The 16,756-nt window shown below is 52.2% G+C and overlaps 1 protein-coding gene across 4 annotated transcripts in view; it reads left to right on the top strand.

Annotated features, from left to right (window-relative positions):
- The window catches only part of Axl (AXL receptor tyrosine kinase), a 24,980-nt gene extending 8,224 nt beyond the window's left edge, over positions 1 to 16,756 (top strand). For 2 of the 4 annotated variants that reach the window (XM_048330036.1, XM_048330035.1), the window contains exons 5-20: positions 32 to 112; positions 256 to 371; positions 1,937 to 2,147; positions 2,462 to 2,601; positions 3,697 to 3,847; positions 4,124 to 4,150; positions 6,678 to 6,810; positions 7,054 to 7,145; positions 10,480 to 10,575; positions 10,730 to 10,807; positions 12,016 to 12,108; positions 12,481 to 12,602; positions 13,426 to 13,535; positions 14,659 to 14,818; positions 15,191 to 15,327; positions 15,785 to 16,756. In XM_048330036.1, the coding sequence (XP_048185993.1) occupies positions 32 to 112; positions 256 to 371; positions 1,937 to 2,147; positions 2,462 to 2,601; positions 3,697 to 3,847; positions 4,124 to 4,150; positions 6,678 to 6,810; positions 7,054 to 7,145; positions 10,480 to 10,575; positions 10,730 to 10,807; positions 12,016 to 12,108; positions 12,481 to 12,602; positions 13,426 to 13,535; positions 14,659 to 14,818; positions 15,191 to 15,327; positions 15,785 to 16,136 (2,099 nt within the window). In that variant the 3' untranslated portion in view covers positions 16,137 to 16,756. The remainder of the gene's footprint in view (positions 1 to 31; positions 113 to 255; positions 372 to 1,936; positions 2,148 to 2,461; positions 2,602 to 3,696; positions 3,848 to 4,123; positions 4,151 to 6,677; positions 6,811 to 7,053; positions 7,146 to 10,479; positions 10,576 to 10,729; positions 10,808 to 12,015; positions 12,109 to 12,480; positions 12,603 to 13,425; positions 13,536 to 14,658; positions 14,819 to 15,190; positions 15,328 to 15,784) is intronic. The other 2 variants (XM_048330038.1, XM_048330037.1) reach the window with 1 other exon arrangement.

Here is a 16,756-nt window from a genome sequence, read left to right as displayed (position 1 = left end):
CACTCAGCCCTCCGCCTCCTGTGCTCCCCAGGTCTGAACAAGACATCCTCCTTCTCCTGTGAAGCCCACAATGCCAAGGGGATCACCACATCCCGCACGGCCACCATCACAGGTGACAGAAAATGATCTGGGGGCGTGGGGTGCCTGAAGGAGGAGCTTGGATCCAGGGTGCGAGTCCCAGACAGGGCAGGGGGAGAACACATCGCAGGTAGCTCCCCCACCCCAGAGTTATTCTGTCCCGCCATCTGCCCACAGTACTTCCTCAGCGGCCCCAAGACCTTCACGTGGTTTCCAGCCAGCCCACGGAGATGGAGGTGGCTTGGACTCCAGGCCTCAGTGGTATCTACCCCCTCACCCACTGCACCCTACAGGTGAGACCTCCCTGACCTTGGTTACCCCATGTCTTCCCTCTTATCCCTATTCACAGCCCCCATCCTCTGAGAAAAACCTTCCGTTAAGCCAGGTGTCCCGGATTCAAATCCTGGCTCTCCTCCCTGCTGGCTGAGTGCTCTTGCACAAGAGATTTAACTTCTCTGGGCCTCAATTATCCTATCTATAAAATGGGTAGGCCTCACCACTCCCCCTTAGCTTTTTGTGCTCAAGGCTGGCCCTCTACTACTTGAACCACAGCTCCACTAACAGTTTTTGCTAGTTTGATGGAGATAAGTCTTATGGACTATTCTGCCTGAGCTGGCTTTGAGCTCTAAGTCTCAGAGCTTAACTTCCTGAGTAGCTAAGATTACAGGTGTGAGCTACCAGCATCCAGTTTCATTTATCATTTGACTGGCTTCTCTTCTGCCATAGCTAGAAGGACAAAGCTGAGATTGAATCCCAGGGATTTCCTGACTTGGGAGACCTTAAATGCCAGGCCAGGTGCCAGCTACACCCCTACCCTTGTCTACCCAGTGCCCCCCAGGAAAGCAGAAGTGGGTGCTGTTCCTCTACAGGTCTCACTTCTCGCTGCCCCTGGACTGAGGCCCGAGAGTCATGCCTGTCCTAGGGAAAAGAGAAGTAGGAGTAGGGATGGGCCCCCTTAGTCTGCACCCACCTCCCCTTTGCCCTGGCAGAAGTTCCTCTTCCCATCTGTCACCACTGTGGGTCAGGGAGCAGGCACAGGGACAGCCTGACTCCATCCCCTCGTGCCCACTAGCTGCCCACCTCCTTCAGAGCTCTTAGGGTGACCTTGTCCCCCAGTGTCATCAAACCTCTGTGTGCTCCAGCTTCCTCCTCCCCCCACTGTGGGGGGGGGGTGGGAAGAGGAGCAAAAGCCAGGTCTGGTGATGCACACCTGTAATCCCAGCTACTCAAGAGGTAGCAGCAGGAAGATGGAGAGTGTGAGGCCAGTCTCAGCAAAGGGGGCGAGAGCCTGTCTCAAACACAAAATACAGGGCTGCGCATCCTAGGCCTGAGTAGCTAAGATGAAAGGTGTGAGCCAGGGTACCTGACTCTGGCTTTTTGTCTTTTGGTTTGTTTCTTTTGTTTGTTTTTGTGATGCTGGAGATTAAATGCAGAGCCTTCCTCATGCTAGATCAGCAGTCCCTCCCTCCCTCCCTTCCTTCCTCCCTCCCTCCCTCCCTCCCTCCCTCCCTCCCTCCCTCCCTCCCTCCCTCCCTCCCTCCCTCCCTCCCTCCCTCCCTCCCTTCCTTCCTTCCTTCCTTCCTTCCTTCCTTCCTTCCTTCCTTCCTTCCTTCCTTTCTGTGCCAGTACTCGGGATTGAACTCAGGGCTTGAGTCTTTTTCACTCTGGGTTGGTGCTGTACCACTTGAGCCATACCTCCACTTCTGGCTTTGCACTGCCTCATTTGAAGATAAGAGTTTCTGACGCTCCTGCCCAGGCTGGCTTCACACCCTGATCCCCAGATCTCAGCCTCCTTGAGCAGCCAGGGTGCCAGGCATGTGCCATGCCACTGGCACCCAGCCCTCCCCTCTCTCTTCAGGCAGTGCTCTCTGATGATGTGGCAGGCGACCAACTGGGAGCACCAGAGCCTCCGGAGGAGCCCCTCACCTTGCAGGCATCCGTGCCCCCCTACCAGCTGCAGCTGGGCAAGCTCCACCCCCACTCCCTTTACCACATCCGGGTGTCTTGTGCCAGCAGCCAGGGGTCCTCGCCCTGGACCCATTGGCACCCAGTGGAGACACCAGAAGGAGGTAGGAAAGGCTGGCTGAGAGATGCTACCCAGGGCCTTGCTGGACCTTGCTTGCCTCAGTACCACCCCCACCAGCGTCTCCTTTCACCCCTTTCCCCCCCCCACCCCGTGTGGCCTTCCGTGTCCCTCCTGTCAGCCCTGCCCGCTGGCATCCTTCCCAGATCTCTCCCCTCACTTCAGCTCAGGCGCATCCCGCCTGAGCTGCCCACGAACAGTGCCCTTTGCATGCAGCCCCCACTTCCTGGGCACAGGGGAGGCGGAGGGGGAGTCAGGAAGAGATGAGGATGCCAGCTTCCCCTCCTCTTTGCCCTCCAGTGCCCCTGGGCCCCCCTGAGAACGTGAGTGCCATGCGGAATGGAAGCCAGGCCCTCGTGCGTTGGCAGGAGCCCACAGTGCCCTTGCAGGGTACCTTGTTAGGGTACCGGCTGGCCTATCGCAGCCAGGACACCCCTGAGGTGGGTGCTGCTCACTGGGTTGGGGTGGGATGGTGGAAGGAGGAGGGAGATGGCCAGAAGATGTCAAGATGATGCAATCGGCTTGTGCCTAGTAATATGGGGTGGGGGTTAAGGAGGCCCCCAGGAGGGGTGACAGAGTAGATATTTAAGAACCAGAGCAAAAGTATTTCAGAGATTGGGAATATGGCCTAGTGGTAGAGTGCTTGCCTCGCATACGTGAAGCCCTGGGTTCGATTCCTCAGCACCACATATATAGAAAACACCAGAAATGGCGCTGTGGCTCAAGTGGTAGAGTGCTAGCAAAAACATAAAATTTAAATTAAAAAAAATTTCGGGAAACGTACATATTGACTTGAACAACTTCACAGCAGACAGTATAAGCATCTGGAGGAAGGGGGTAGGACTTTTTTTGTAAACTTGATGGCGGTTTTATCTGGACCAAAAGCATCTTAGGTGGAGAGGCAGGACCTAAGTGTTCACAGGGGTTGGAGAGAGATAAGGGAAAAAGTAGAATTCCATTCTTACACACACACACACACACACACACACACACACACACACACACACACGGAGTGAGCAGTGCCATATACAATTCATTGTACTGAGGCATTAAAGACCAGGCTGGACAGAGACAGTGCCCTTGTTGGGCCAGAGTCCCAAAGAGAGAGAAAGGCAGATGAGAGGGGTGAAGGCTGGGGTGAGGGGCGGACCTGGGCTGGGGGTGTGAAGGCTGGGGATGAGGGGCGGGGCCTGACTGGGGGTGAAGCGTAGGGCGAGGGGCGGGGCCTGAGCTTGGGGGTGAAGGCTGGGGATGAGGGGCGGGGCCTGAGCTGGGGGGGGTGAAGGCTGGGGTGAGGGGCAGGGCCTGAGCTGGGGGGTGAAGGCTGGGGTGAGGGGCGGGGCCTGAGCTGGGGGGGTGAATGCTGGAGTGAGGGGCGGGGCCTGAGCTGGGGGTGAAGGCTGGGATGAGGGGCGTGGCCTGGGCTGGGGGAGTGAAGGTTGGGGTGAGGGGCAGGCCTGAGCAGAGGCCCAGGGTGATGGTTTATGAGCTACAGGCCCAAGGTTGTCTACCCCAACAATGCTTTTGGATCCTAGGTGCTAATGGACGTGGGACTAAAGAGAGAAATGACCCTTGAACTGAGGGGGGATGGGCCTGTGACCAACCTGACCGTGTCAGTGGCAGCCTACACGGCTGCTGGGGACGGGCCCTGGAGCCTCCCAGTGCCCCTGGAGCCCTGGCGCCCAGGTAATGCCACCGCGGGCCTTCCTCCTGTGACACCGGAGGCTGCACCTCTCAGCGCTGCCCAGCCTAGGCCCAGTTCCTACCTGAGCCTGGCAGGAAGCCTCCTCCCTCCTTCCCTCCCTCTCTCCTTCTTTCCCTCCTTCCTTCCTGACCTCCCCTTCCCTTCTTCCCTCTCTCCCTCCTTCCTCTCCCCCTCCCTTCTTCCCTCCTGTTCTCCCTCCCCCCTCCACTGTCTGGCCCTCTCTGAGTGCATCTCTCCTCTGTCCTTTCTCCTCACAGGACAAGGACTGCCAATCCATCACTTGGGTAAGGGCTTCTGAGCTCCACGTCCCTCCCTCCCCCAACATTCCATGAGGGCACACACACACACACACACACACACGCAAACATGCACCATTCTCACACTTGTCTAATCTGCTTCTTCTTAGGTTTGTGTGGCCCCCAGAGGGAGGGGACTGGAATCACCCGGCACATTGGGGAGATGGGTGCATGGGTGGATGGAGAATGAATAGACGAGTGGCTATGTGGACAGGTCAAAGGATGGATGGATGGGTGGGTGGATGGGAAGATGGGTGGATGAATGGAAGAAAGGATGGAGGGCCCCGTGCTATGGCTCACACCTGTAATTCTAGCTATTCAGGAGACTGAGACCTGAGGATTGTGGTTCAAAGCCAGCCCAGGCAGAAAAAATCCTCTTGAGACCCTGATCTCCATTTAAACCACTCAAAAACTGGAATTGGTGCTGTAGTTCTAAGTAGTAGAGTGCTAGCCTTGAGCAAAGAGCTCAGGGACAATACCCAAGCCATGAGTTCAAGCCTTACAACTAGAAAAGAAAAAGAAAAAGAGAGGACAGTGGAAGGAAGGGAGGAAGAAAGGAAGGAAAGATAGATGGTTGGATGGATAGATAGATGGGAGGATGGGCAGGTGGATGGGTAGGAGGGAGGAAGGAAGAAAAGGCAGAAGGGTGATGGATGGGTAGATAGACGGGAAGATGGGTATGTAGATAAATAAATGGGTAAATGAGAAAAAAGCTGGATGCAAGGGAGAAAGGAAGGAAAATGGATGGACGGGAGGTGCATGGGTGGAAGGCAGGAAGGAAGGTTGGATGGACGAAAGGAAGTATAGGTGGATGGAGAGAAGGAAGAGTGGATAACTGAAAGAAGGATGGATGGAAAGACAGTATCCACACATTCATCCCTCTCAGTTCTTCCCCAACAGTTACCAACCATTCCTAGCTCTCTCATGGCTCACCACTTGTAACATTGTGACACAGCCACTACCCTGAGCTGTTCTTTACTACCTTCTCCTCTTGCTTGCGCTTGCTCTGTCTCTCTCTCTCTCCCCTCTCTCTCTATCTCTCTCGTCCTGGGGTTTATACTCAGAGCCTGAGCACTATCCAGGGCTTCCTTTTGCTCAAGACTAGCACTCTACCACTTGAGCCACAGTGCCACTTCTAGATTTTTCTGTTTATGTGGTGCTGAAGAATCAAACCCAGGGCTTCATGCATGCTAGGCAAGCACTCTACTGCTAAGCCACATTCCCAGCCCCGCTTGCTCTTTTTTAAATCATTAAGACTGAGGCTTGAACTCCTCAGGGAGTTCAGCTTTTTCATTCAGCTTTCTTTTCTTTCCTTTTTTTTTTTTTTTTTTTTTTTTTTTGGTCAGTTGTGGATCTTGAACTCTGGGCCTGGGCGCTGTCCCTGAGCTCTTCAGCTTAAGGCTAGCGCTCTACCACTTGAGCCACAGCACCACTTCTGGTTTTGTGGTGTTTCATTTGGAGATAAGAGTTTCATGGGGACTTTCCTGCCCGGTTGGCTTTGAACCATGATCCTCAGATCTCAGCCTCCTGAGTAGCTAGGATCACAGGTGTGAGGCACCAGCTAGCTTTCTTGTTTGCAATGGGCACACTACCTCTTGAGCCATACCTCCAGCCCAGCTTTTTGCTAGTTATTTTGGAGACCGTTGCACAGGGTTTTGTTGTTGTTTTGTTTTGTTTTTTGATCCAGAGCATCTCACCTCAACCTGAGTCTTAGACACAGTAAAGCTTAGGAACACTGAATCTCTAAACTAGGATTACAAGCATGAGCCCTGGTCTCATTTGAGCTCATTGAGCACTCCCTCCACATAGCCCTTAGTTTTTGGTCCCCCAGTCTCACACTCCTTGCATATTCTTGGTTTTTTTGTTTTGTTTTGTTTTTTGCGGGGTGTTTTTTTTTGCCAGTCCTGGGGCTTGAACTCAGGGCCTGAGCACTGTCCCTGGCTTCTTTTTGCTCAAGGCTAGCACTCTACCACTTGAGCCACAGTGCCACTTCTGGCATTTTCTCTATATGTGGTGCTGAGGAATCAAACCCAGGGCTTCATGTATACGAGGCAAGCACTTACCACTAAGACACATTCCCAGCCCCACTCCTTGCATATTCTTTGCCAATACTTTGTATACCATCCAACACTTCAGGGATTTCCTTCCCTACTCAACCTCTTTTCCCACCTCCAGGCCCACTGCCCTTGCACAATCCTTCAATTATCACCCTCAGGCCCCGTGCATAACTTCAGATGGGCTCACATCTCTCCTATACTCATCAGCTCACCATCCCATTCCATCTCCTGCACACTCCAAGAGCCATCCCGTCCCCCTCTCCCTCACCCTACATGTTTCTCATGCTTTCTACCCTAACTCATGTACCACAATGCCCTGGCCTAGCTCCGCTTCTCAGATAAGAGAACATATCTAACATTCACCACGTGCACTCCCATGTCTCTTGACTGCCCACATCGCCCCCTTGAGTCCCAGACCTGTGCCGTGACCTCTTCCCCATGCCCTCCCCCTCTGACAGTGAGCGAGCCCCCAGCTCCTGCCTTCTCCTGGCCCTGGTGGTATGCACTGCTGGGGGCCATCGTGGCTGCCGTCTGCGTCCTCATCCTGGCCATGTTTCTCGTTCACCGGCGAAAGAAAGAGACCCGCTACGGGTGAGTCAGGACCCCCATGAGGAAAGGCTGCTGTGGGAAGGGGTGGAAAGGTGCGGGGCAGGGGGGCAGTGAGGAGGCCGGGGCAGAAGGGGAAGTGACCAGGAACCAGAATGAGGCCAGAGAGCAGGAGGAGAGGGCAGGCAGGCCTGGGGGGCTGGGGATGGGATTTGTTTCCTTTCCCTGTGGGAGAAGGGGGTTCTGTGTGGTTCTTTCCTGTCGTCACCTTCTCTCCCATCTCCCCAGTGAAGTGTTCGAGCCCACAGTGGAGAGAGGTGAGCTGGTAGTCAGGTACCGTGTGCGCAAGTCCTACAGCCGGCGGACCAACGAAGCCATCTGTGAGTGAACGCTATGCTTTCTCACTTGGGTCTAGGCTCACAAAGCAGAGAGAATTAGGCCTGCTGGGGTTCCGTAGATGCTGTGAAGGCCTAGGGACCACTGTCCCTAGAAACAACAGAGGCGTGGAACCGTACAAGGCTTTAGAACCTGGAATGAGAGCCATCTTTGGTTTGATTTGGGGTTATTTTGTTATTGTAGTTGTTATTGTTGTTGTTGTTGAGACAGTGTCTCACTAAGTTGAACAGGCTGACCTAGAACTCATGATTCTGTTGCTTCAGCCTCTTGAGTACTGGCATCACAGGCCTCTATCACCACACCTAAGATACTAGAATCTTAGACACAGCAAATATTAGGAATACCAACCCTCACTTAGAACCATAGAATTTTAGAAAAATGTGATGATGATGATGATGATGATGATGACGGCAGTGATGATGGAGATGGTGATGATGACAGAGGTGGTGATAATTAATGAAGGTGATGATGGTGAAGGTGGTAATTGAGGTGATAATGGTGTGATGGTGATGAAGATGATAGTAATGATGAAGGTGAGGATGGTGGTGATAATGAAGATGGTGGTAATGAAAGTTATGATGGTGGTGGTGGTGGTGATGATGAACATGATTGTAATGATGAAGGTGATGGCAGCGGTCATGGTAATGGTGATGAAGGTGGTGATAGGAATGTGGAAAGAGATGGAGATGGTGGTGGTGGTGGAGATGGTGTGATGGCACTGGCCATGTGGTAGACTGTCAGGAGACCTGTCAGGAGACAGGCATCTACACGTCACCTTATTTGATCGGGACAATCACCCAAGGACCCGATGTCACTGCACACTCACTTCCCAGAGGAGGAAGCCAGGGCAGTGTGAAGGGACTTGCTCCATGCCACACGGCTTGTGATGACACTTGGTCCTGAAGTGTCGACTGGGTTTGTCCCCCTACTGCTGGGAAGAGAAACCAGAACCTGACACCTGCTAGGTGATCCTCAGCCTTCCTTCCAGGTGTCTACCCCCACGCTTGCCCTGAAATCCATACTCTTCACGCTCGTGCCCCACTGCTTCTTGGAATTGTTGCATGTTAGAGAGATAGACTCTTGGCCTGAAAAATGACAACACTCAACACTACAGTTTTGAAAAACATGGGATCTGCCGGTCCCTGGCAGCTCACGCCTGTCATCCTAGCTACTCAGGAGGCTGAGATCTGAGAATCGTAGTTCAAAGCCAGCCTGGGTAGGAATATCCATGAGATTTTTATCTCCAGTAAGCCATCAGAAAACCGGAAGTGGAGCTGTGGCTCAAGTGGTAGAGCACTAGCCTTGAGCTGAAGAGCTCAGGGACAGTACACAGGCCCTGAGTTCGAGCCTCACAACCAACAAAAAAAAAATCATAGAATCCTAGTCACCCCCTTTTTTTTTTTTGAGAGAGAGAAAGGGTTTTTGTACATAGCCCAGGCTGGTCTTGAACTCTCAACCTTCCTGTCTCCATCTCAGCTATAGGTTTACACTTGTAGAGTCATGGGGCATCTTAGCTAAGGATAGTCCTCAGAGGTCAGATCACAACTTTCTAGAAAAGAAAAGGGACACAGCTAGATCTAAGTGTAGCACCCAACAAAAAGGCTTCCCCGGCCCAGGGGAGGGGAGCAGGCCGATATTTGGAAACGGCTGAGAAAAAGATTTAAAAAGAGAAGGAAGAGGCTGCAGGAAGGTTGAAGTCATTTCATGGAATACTACACAGATGTTGTGTCCTGAAGTGTGAACCCTGGTCCCCTGGGACCCCAAGACCTCAGCAGCGGGGGGAGGGAGGAAGGTCCATGAGGTCCATACTATGCTCATGACACCACGATGTCCTGGCCTTCCTTCACTCGCGTGTCCTTCATCATTTCCCAGAGGACTTTCCCAAACACTCCTTGACCCTTGGTGATGATGTCATCAGTGGTTGAGCGAACTCGCGCCTATGTCTCCTTGGGTTGCAGAAGCTACTGTTTTATATGAGGCGTGATGACACATGCCTGTAATCCTGGCACTTGGGTGGCTAAGGCAGGATGATCCAGAGTTCAAGGCCAGTCTGAGCTACATATCGAGGTGCCTATTTCCAAAACCAAAGAAGCTGGAAGGAAAAAAAAAATCCCTATCGCAAGAGAGGTCAAGGAAATACAGTAGCTGCCCTTCGAAGGGCAGATGGTATTCAGTCCTTGACCTGGGAGAGAGCTGCATAGTTACCTTTCACACTGGAGCTGTGAAATTCACTGAGGGCTCACATATGATTAGTGCAAACTAAACTTCAATAGAAACATTGAGAAATAATTTTAGTGTCCATTTGCTGAATAATTCTGCCTTTCTTTTTTTGTTGTTGTTGGTGTTTTTTTTTTTTGTTTTTTTTTTTGCCAGTCCTGGGCCTTGGACTCAGGGCCTGAGCACTGTCCCTGGCTTCTTTTTGCTCAAGGCTAGCACTCTTGCCACTTGAGTCACAGCGCCACTTCTGGCCATTTTCTGTATATGTGGTGCTGGGGAATCGAACCCAGGGCTTCAAGTATAGGAGGCAAGCGCTCTTGCCACTAGGCCATATCCCCAGCCCAATTCTGCCTCTCTTACATGTCTTACTTGAAAGAGGGGTGTGATGGCACACATCTGTAATCTTAGTTCCTCAGGAAGCTAGGGCAGGGGGATCATGAGACCCTGTCTCAAAAGAAATAAAGAAAACAAATTTTAGTTAAATACAGCATCTAGTGTTTCTTTTTTTTTTTTCCTTTCTTTTCTTTCCTCTTCTTCTAAGGGTGTGTGCACAGGCGCACTGCTGAAAACGAGCCTAAAATCTTGAGGCAAGCCTACTACCACTGAGCTACTCCTCAACCCTCAATATCTTCTAGATGATGACTTCTTTTTTTGTAATTGATGCGGAACAACTGTACATATTTACATGGTTCAGAGCAATGACTGAATATGGGTATACACTCGATAATTATATGAGCTTCATTAGCACTTCCCCAAGCATTTCTCATTTTGTATGTCGGGGGAGGGCTGGTGAGTTCCTGAGCTTTTTCATTCAAGGCTGGCACTCTACCACTTGAGCTACAGCTTCATTTCCAGCTTTTTATTTTTTTTAATTTTTTTTTTTTTTTGGTGATTCATCAGAGATAAAACTTTCACAGAATTTAGTGGTCAGCCAGTTTTGAACTGTGATCCTCAGATCTCAGCCTCCTGAGTAACTAGGATGTGAGTCACTTCAGATACAGAGGGGTTTTTAACAGAATGCCCACCAGGGAGACTATCCTTCCCGGCCAACCTTATCTCCGCGTCAACACTGCCGTGTGTCTCTGTTTATCCGCCCTGCAGTGAACAGCCTGGGGATCAGCGAAGAGTTGAAGGAGAAGCTGCGGGATGTCATGGTGGACCGCCATAAGGTGGCTCTGGGGAAGACCCTGGGAGAAGGTGAGGACCCCCCCACACCCATCCCCCAGGAACACGTGCATTCCCCCCCCCAACCCTGACATGTTTTAATCCCCTGAGCTTTTACCCAACAACAAGAAACACAGCCCCTCCCCCCCGCCGGAAGTCAATGCTGTGTTGTCCCCCCCACACACAGGAGAGTTTGGAGCTGTGATGGAGGGCCAGCTCAACCAGGATGACTCTGTCCTCAAGGTGGCCGTGAAGACCATGAAAAGTAAGTCTGAGCATGCGTGTACACGCAACTATGCAACATCACATCCAGACCCGGGGCCTTTGCTATGCCCTTCAGGGAGGCAGGACAGCAAAACCAACACACAGGGGCTGGGAATGTGGCTTAGCAGTAGAAAGCTCACCTAGCATGCACAAAGCCCTGGGTTCGATTCCTCAGCACCATATAAACAGAAAAAGCCGGAAGTGGCACTGTGGCTCCAGTGGTAGAGTACTAGCCTTGAGCAAAAGAAGCCAGGGACAGTGCTCAGACCCTGAGTGCAAGCCCCAGGACTGGCCAAAACACACACACACACACACACACACACACGCACACATGCACACAACCACACACACATGCGCACAACCGCACACACAAAAGCTAATAGCCTGGTGCTGGTGGCTCACGCCTGTCATCCTAACTACTCAGGAAGCTGAAATCTGAGGATCCGAGTGTGAAGCCAGTCCTGGCAGAAAAGTCCCCATGAGGCTCTTATCTCCAATGAACCACTGAAAAACAAGTAGTGGAGCTGTGGCTCAAAGCGGTAGAGCACGAGCCTTGAGCAAAAGAGCTTAGGGACAGCGCCCAGGCCCTGAGTTCAAGCCCATGACTGACAAAAACAAACAAGAAAAAAACAGCAAAGAACCCCAGCATTTTAAGCTGGGAAATAGAAACTTCAATAGAAGGAACTGAACATAACGACATTGCTACTTTGGCAGAGGAGAGTCTGAAGGGCAACAACCAGATTGATGACAAAACAGGAGAAGACTACTAAGCTATACCTGTCCATTTATTTGTTTGTTTGCCTTTTTTTTTTTTTGCCAGTCCTAGGGCTTGAACTCAGGGCCTGGCCACTGTCCCTGAGCTTCTTTTTGCTCAAAGCTAGCACTCTGCCACTTGAGCCACAGCACCACTTGGGCTTTTTCTGTTTATGTGGTGCTGAGGAATCGAACCTCCCAAGGCTTCATGCTTGCTAGGCAAGCACTCTACCACTAAGCCACATTCTCAGCTCTGTCTGTTTGTTTTTAAGACAGTATTGGGGGCTTGAGCTTGAGGCCTGAGCACTGTCCCTTAGCTTTTTCCACTGTGGCTTTACCACTTGAGCCACACCTCTACTTCTGGATCTTTGCTGGGTCACTGGAGATGAGCATCTCTGGGGACTTTCCTGCTCCCTCCATCTCTCCTTACCCCACTGCCTCCCTCCTCTCTCCAAGTTGCCATTTGCACCCGGTCAGAGCTGGAGGATTTTCTGAGTGAAGCTGTGTGCATGAAGGAATTCGACCACCCCAACGTCATGAGGCTCATCGGTAAGGAGGGGGAAAGGGAGGGAAAGAAGGAGGAAAACATTCCCACGGGGCCCCATTCCAGAAGGCAGGCAACCCCCCTTCCCTGTAGCAGTAGACACATCAAACGTCCAGGCTCCCCGCTGCTCCCCCACCCTTGGGGACCCACGAGCTCCCCTTCCTCTTCTCCTCCTACTTGGAATGTGACCTCTGACCCCTCCCCAAAAATAGCCCTCCCTGGAGAATCTCCGGAAAAGTCCCAGGGAAATGACTGCCTCAGACTTCCAATCCCCAAAACCATGTAGCAGCTAGATAGAAGGGGGGGGGGGCCTCTGGGCTCCCCTACTTCCCAGCTGGAGTGACCCCGCTGCCTGGTTGGGGGTGGGGGGCCCTCAGGGGTCTGTTTCCAGGGTTCAGAACGAGAGGGCTTTCCGGAACCCGTGGTCATCTTACCTTTTATGAAACATGGAGATTTGCACAGCTTTCTCCTTTATTCCCGGCTTGGGGACCAGCCTGTGGTGAGGGGACATTTCTCATGCTGTATACAAGATATTAATTGAGCATCTATCAGGTACCCAACCTTGTCACCAACAGTGAAGGTCACCGTGACCTTGAACTTGCTTTCTTGGTGTAAGGCTTCCTGGGAGGAGACAGGGAAATAAACAAACTAACAAATATGTAAACTCGACAGTTGGAAGGGCTAGAAAGGAAACCTGGCTGAAGATAACTGTTCGAGGAGATTCTAGGCCTAGAGATTTTTTTTAAAGGATGGGGGAAAGTGGGAGGGGGGCATTTCCTGCTGAGGGTGTCCAGAGATTCAGGCTGGAATAATCTCCTTCAAGTCACAGAATGTGGGAGGCAAGGGGGCTAAAGACCCCAAATGGAGCCCCCTGAGTGGCTCCAGCGACAGAGGAAGACAGGATTGGCTCATATACAATCTTGTGGGGCCCCAGTCTTCTGGGGCTCAAGCTTTTCATCCTAGCTACTCAGGAGGCTGCGACCTGAGGATCCAGGTTCGAAGCCAGCAGGGGCAGGAAAGTCCATGAGGCTCTCATCTCCAATGAACCACCAGAAAATCGGAAGTGGGGCTATGGCTCAAAGTGGTAGAGTGCCTAGCCTTGAGCTGAAGAGCTCAGGGAGAGTGCCCAGAGTTCCAGCCCCAGGACCACCACCAACAACAAAAATCTTGTTGGCTACACAAAGGGCTGGCTTTCATAGCAAAGCCTGGGAAGTAATGACAGGCAGGACAGCACTAGGCCAAGAAGGGAAAGAGGAAGGGCCTTGGGGTCCTTTCTCTGCTGACCACTCTTCCCTCCCCCTTGCTTCACCCCCTTCCCCCAGTTTTTGCCCACTCAAATGTTGGTGAAATTCATGGCAGACATCGCCAGTGGCATGGAATACCTGAGTACCAAGAGATTCATACACCGAGACCTTGCTGCCAGGAACTGTATGTGAGTGTGCCAGGCTGCCATTCTGCCTGAGGAGGCTTTCAATTGCGATCCTCCGATCTCAGGCTCCTGGGTAGTTAGGATGATAGCCATGAGCCACCGGTGGCTGGCTATGTCTTTTTCTCATCTTTCCCATTCTATTCTATTCTCTCTCTTTTTTTTTTTTTTTGCCAGTCCTGCACTGCCCCTTAGCTTCTTTTTGCTCAAGGCTAGCACTCTACCAGTTGAGTCACAGCTCCACTTCTGGCTTTTTCTGTGTATATGGTGCTGAAGAATCGAACCCAGGGCTTCATGCATGCTAGGCAAGCACTCTGCCACATTCCCAGCCCCCTATTCTATTCTCTCCCTTAACTCTCTGTCCCTTATCTCTGTTACCCCTTCTGCTTCTTTAGTTATTTTTCAAATGGCGTCTCTTATCATGTTTTTGCCTGGGCCTGCCAGGATCCCATTTATGCTTGCCTAATAGCTAGAACAACAGGCATGGCCAGCCTTCTTGGCTGAGATAGAGTCTCACTAGCATTTTTTGCTTGGCCCAACCTGGAACTGAACCTCTGTGTCTCCACCTTCCTGAGTAGCTGGGATTATGGGCATAAGCCACTGCACCCAGCCAGAAAACTTAGGCATTAAACCCAAAATTCTTAGGAGAAGCTTAGAAGCTGGCAAAAATGAAAGCTGAGGTGGTTTATTGAGAACCGAGATTCATTTCCTTGGTATAAGAAGGAACAAGAGCTGGGCATTGGTGGCTCATGCCTGTCATCCTAGCTACTCAGCGGCTGAGATCTGAGGATCATGGTCCGAAGCCAGCCCTGGCAGGAAAGTTCATGAGACTATTACCAGTGAACCACCTGAAAACTGGAAGTGGCACTATAGCTCAAAGTGGTAGAGCGCTAGCCTTAAGCAGAAAAACTCAGGAACCATGCCAAGGCCCTGAGTTCAAGCCGCACAACTGACTCCCTCTCCCCCCCCCCAAAAAAAAGTAAAGCATTCTCCTCAGGGATGGGGTAAGAATACAGAAGACGGACTCCCCATCCAACCCCAGTGAATTTGGTAGGTGTAGGTGGATGTGAAAATCAGGGCTGGCTTCCAGGTTGGGGAGGCCAACGCCCTCTCTCCCTCATGTGGACAGGCTGAACGAGAACATGTCTGTGTGTGTGGCAGACTTCGGGCTCTCAAAGAAGATCTACAACGGAGATTACTATCGCCAGGGACGCATTGCCAAAATGCCAGTCAAATGGATCGCCATCGAGAGTCTGGCGGACCGTGTCTACACCAGCAAGAGTGACGTGGTTTGTAGGCCCTGGCGGGGAGGAACAACCCATGGCAGGAGGTGGCAAGTGTATCTCCCAGCTGGTCAAGGCTCCTTTGATCTCTCTTGGGTTGTGTTTAGACCTAGGGCAAAGCCTCTGCATTTGCTAGGGACAGCTCGGAACTCGCGCATGCGCGGTGGCAGCGGCGTGGATGGTGTGTGCACGAGGGCCACATGGCCACGCCCCTGTAACGTGCATTCTGCAGGACTGGGCGTGTCCTACCCATGCAGATCCCACAGGACTGGCCCTGAACACACGCGCACTCGTGCGTGTACCCCTGGGCCTGTGTGTTTGAGGGATGGCTTTGTGCAGCAGAGGCCCCTCTCATTCCTTCCCTTCTGTTCCACCTAGTGGTCCTTTGGGGTGACTATGTGGGAGATCGCCACACGAGGCCAAACCCCATATCCGGGAGTGGAGAACAGCGAGATTTATGACTACCTGCGCCAGGGGAACCGCCTGAAGCAGCCTGTGGACTGCCTGGATGGCCTGTGAGGACTCTGGGGACCCTTAGCCCCACTCACAAAATGCACTTTACACCCCTGAGCCTCTGCACCAAGCCCCAACATCTCCAGGGCCCTGTAAAACGCTGCTCAGAGCAGGTGAAGGGGCTCACAACCATTATCCTAGCTACTCAGGAGGCTGAGATCTGAGGATCATGGTTCAAAGCCAGCCCAGGCAGGAAGAATCTGTGAGACCCTTTTAACTTCCACTGACCACTAAGAAAGCCAGAAACAGAGCTGTGGCTCAAGCGGTAGAGCACCAGTCTTGAGCACTAAAGCTCAGAGACAAGACCCAGGCCCTGAATTCAAGCCCTAGGACCGGAAATAAAACTTCCCAAATCCCTGTAGGTTCCCCCAAATCGCTGATGCCTCTGCCTCAGTATCATAAAGTTCCAGAACGCCCCCCCCCCACCTTTCTGAACCTCTGTCTCGCACCCTTCTCTAGGTATGCCTTGATGTTTCGGTGCTGGGAATTGAACCCCAGAGAGAGACCAAGCTTTACGGAGCTGCGGGAAGACTTGGAGAACACACTGAAGGCGCTGCCCCCGGCCCAGGAACCTGACGAAATCCTCTACGTCAATATGGATGAGGGTGGGGGTCACACAGAACCCCTTGGAGCTGCCGGAGGAGCAGAGCCCCCAGCCCAGCCTGACCCTAAGGATTCCTGCAGCTGCCTCACTGCGGCGGAGGTCCATCCTGCGGGACGCTATGTCCTCTGCCCTTCGACAAGCCCCGGACCCTCGCTGCCTGCTGACAGGAGGGCCCCGGCACCCCCAGGGCAGGAAGATGGCGCCTGAAAACAACCCTCTACCAGGGGGACTCCCTCTCAGGACCCAAGCTAGGCACTGCCACGGGAGGTGGGGGGGGAATGTCTCCCCCCCCTTACCCCCCATTTTGCCACCCCAGGTCTGGTCTCCTCCATCCCAGATAGATGCTTCGCCTTTGCTGCGCCTTTTCATCCCCCTCCCTGTAAGGAAGTGGGGTTGGACCACAACCTCTTGAAGGGTTCTTCCCCAGGTCTCACATTCTAGAAGATTCCAGAAACTAAGGTGTCAGGAGTCTAGGGGTTGGTTCTCTCCTAAGGACTTGAAATTCTGAAGTCTCTGATTCTAAAAGTGTTAAAGATTCTAGATGGAGATTCTAAGGCCTGCTGGTCCAAAGGCTCTGAGATTTGGTGGCTGTAGATTTTTCTGGGTATAAAAATCTTGACAAAGCCCCAAGATCCCCGGTTCTAAAGTCCCATGATTCTTCTAGGACCTAAGGCTTGATTGTTCTTGATTTTCTAGAGTTCTGAATCCTGGAGTGCATTAGGATTCTAGATTCTATGATCCTAAAGATTTTACCGTTATAAACATGGAGATTCTAAGGCCAATTATTTAAAATGTTTGATGGTTTAACGCTCTGAGTTGAGATCTCC

This window comes from Perognathus longimembris, chromosome 20, assembly GCF_023159225.1.
Source record: "Perognathus longimembris pacificus isolate PPM17 chromosome 20, ASM2315922v1, whole genome shotgun sequence".
Lineage (NCBI taxonomy): Eukaryota > Metazoa > Chordata > Mammalia > Rodentia > Heteromyidae > Perognathus > Perognathus longimembris.
Note: the sequence above shows the minus strand (reverse complement) of the source record. Positions and strands in the feature narration are given on the sequence as shown.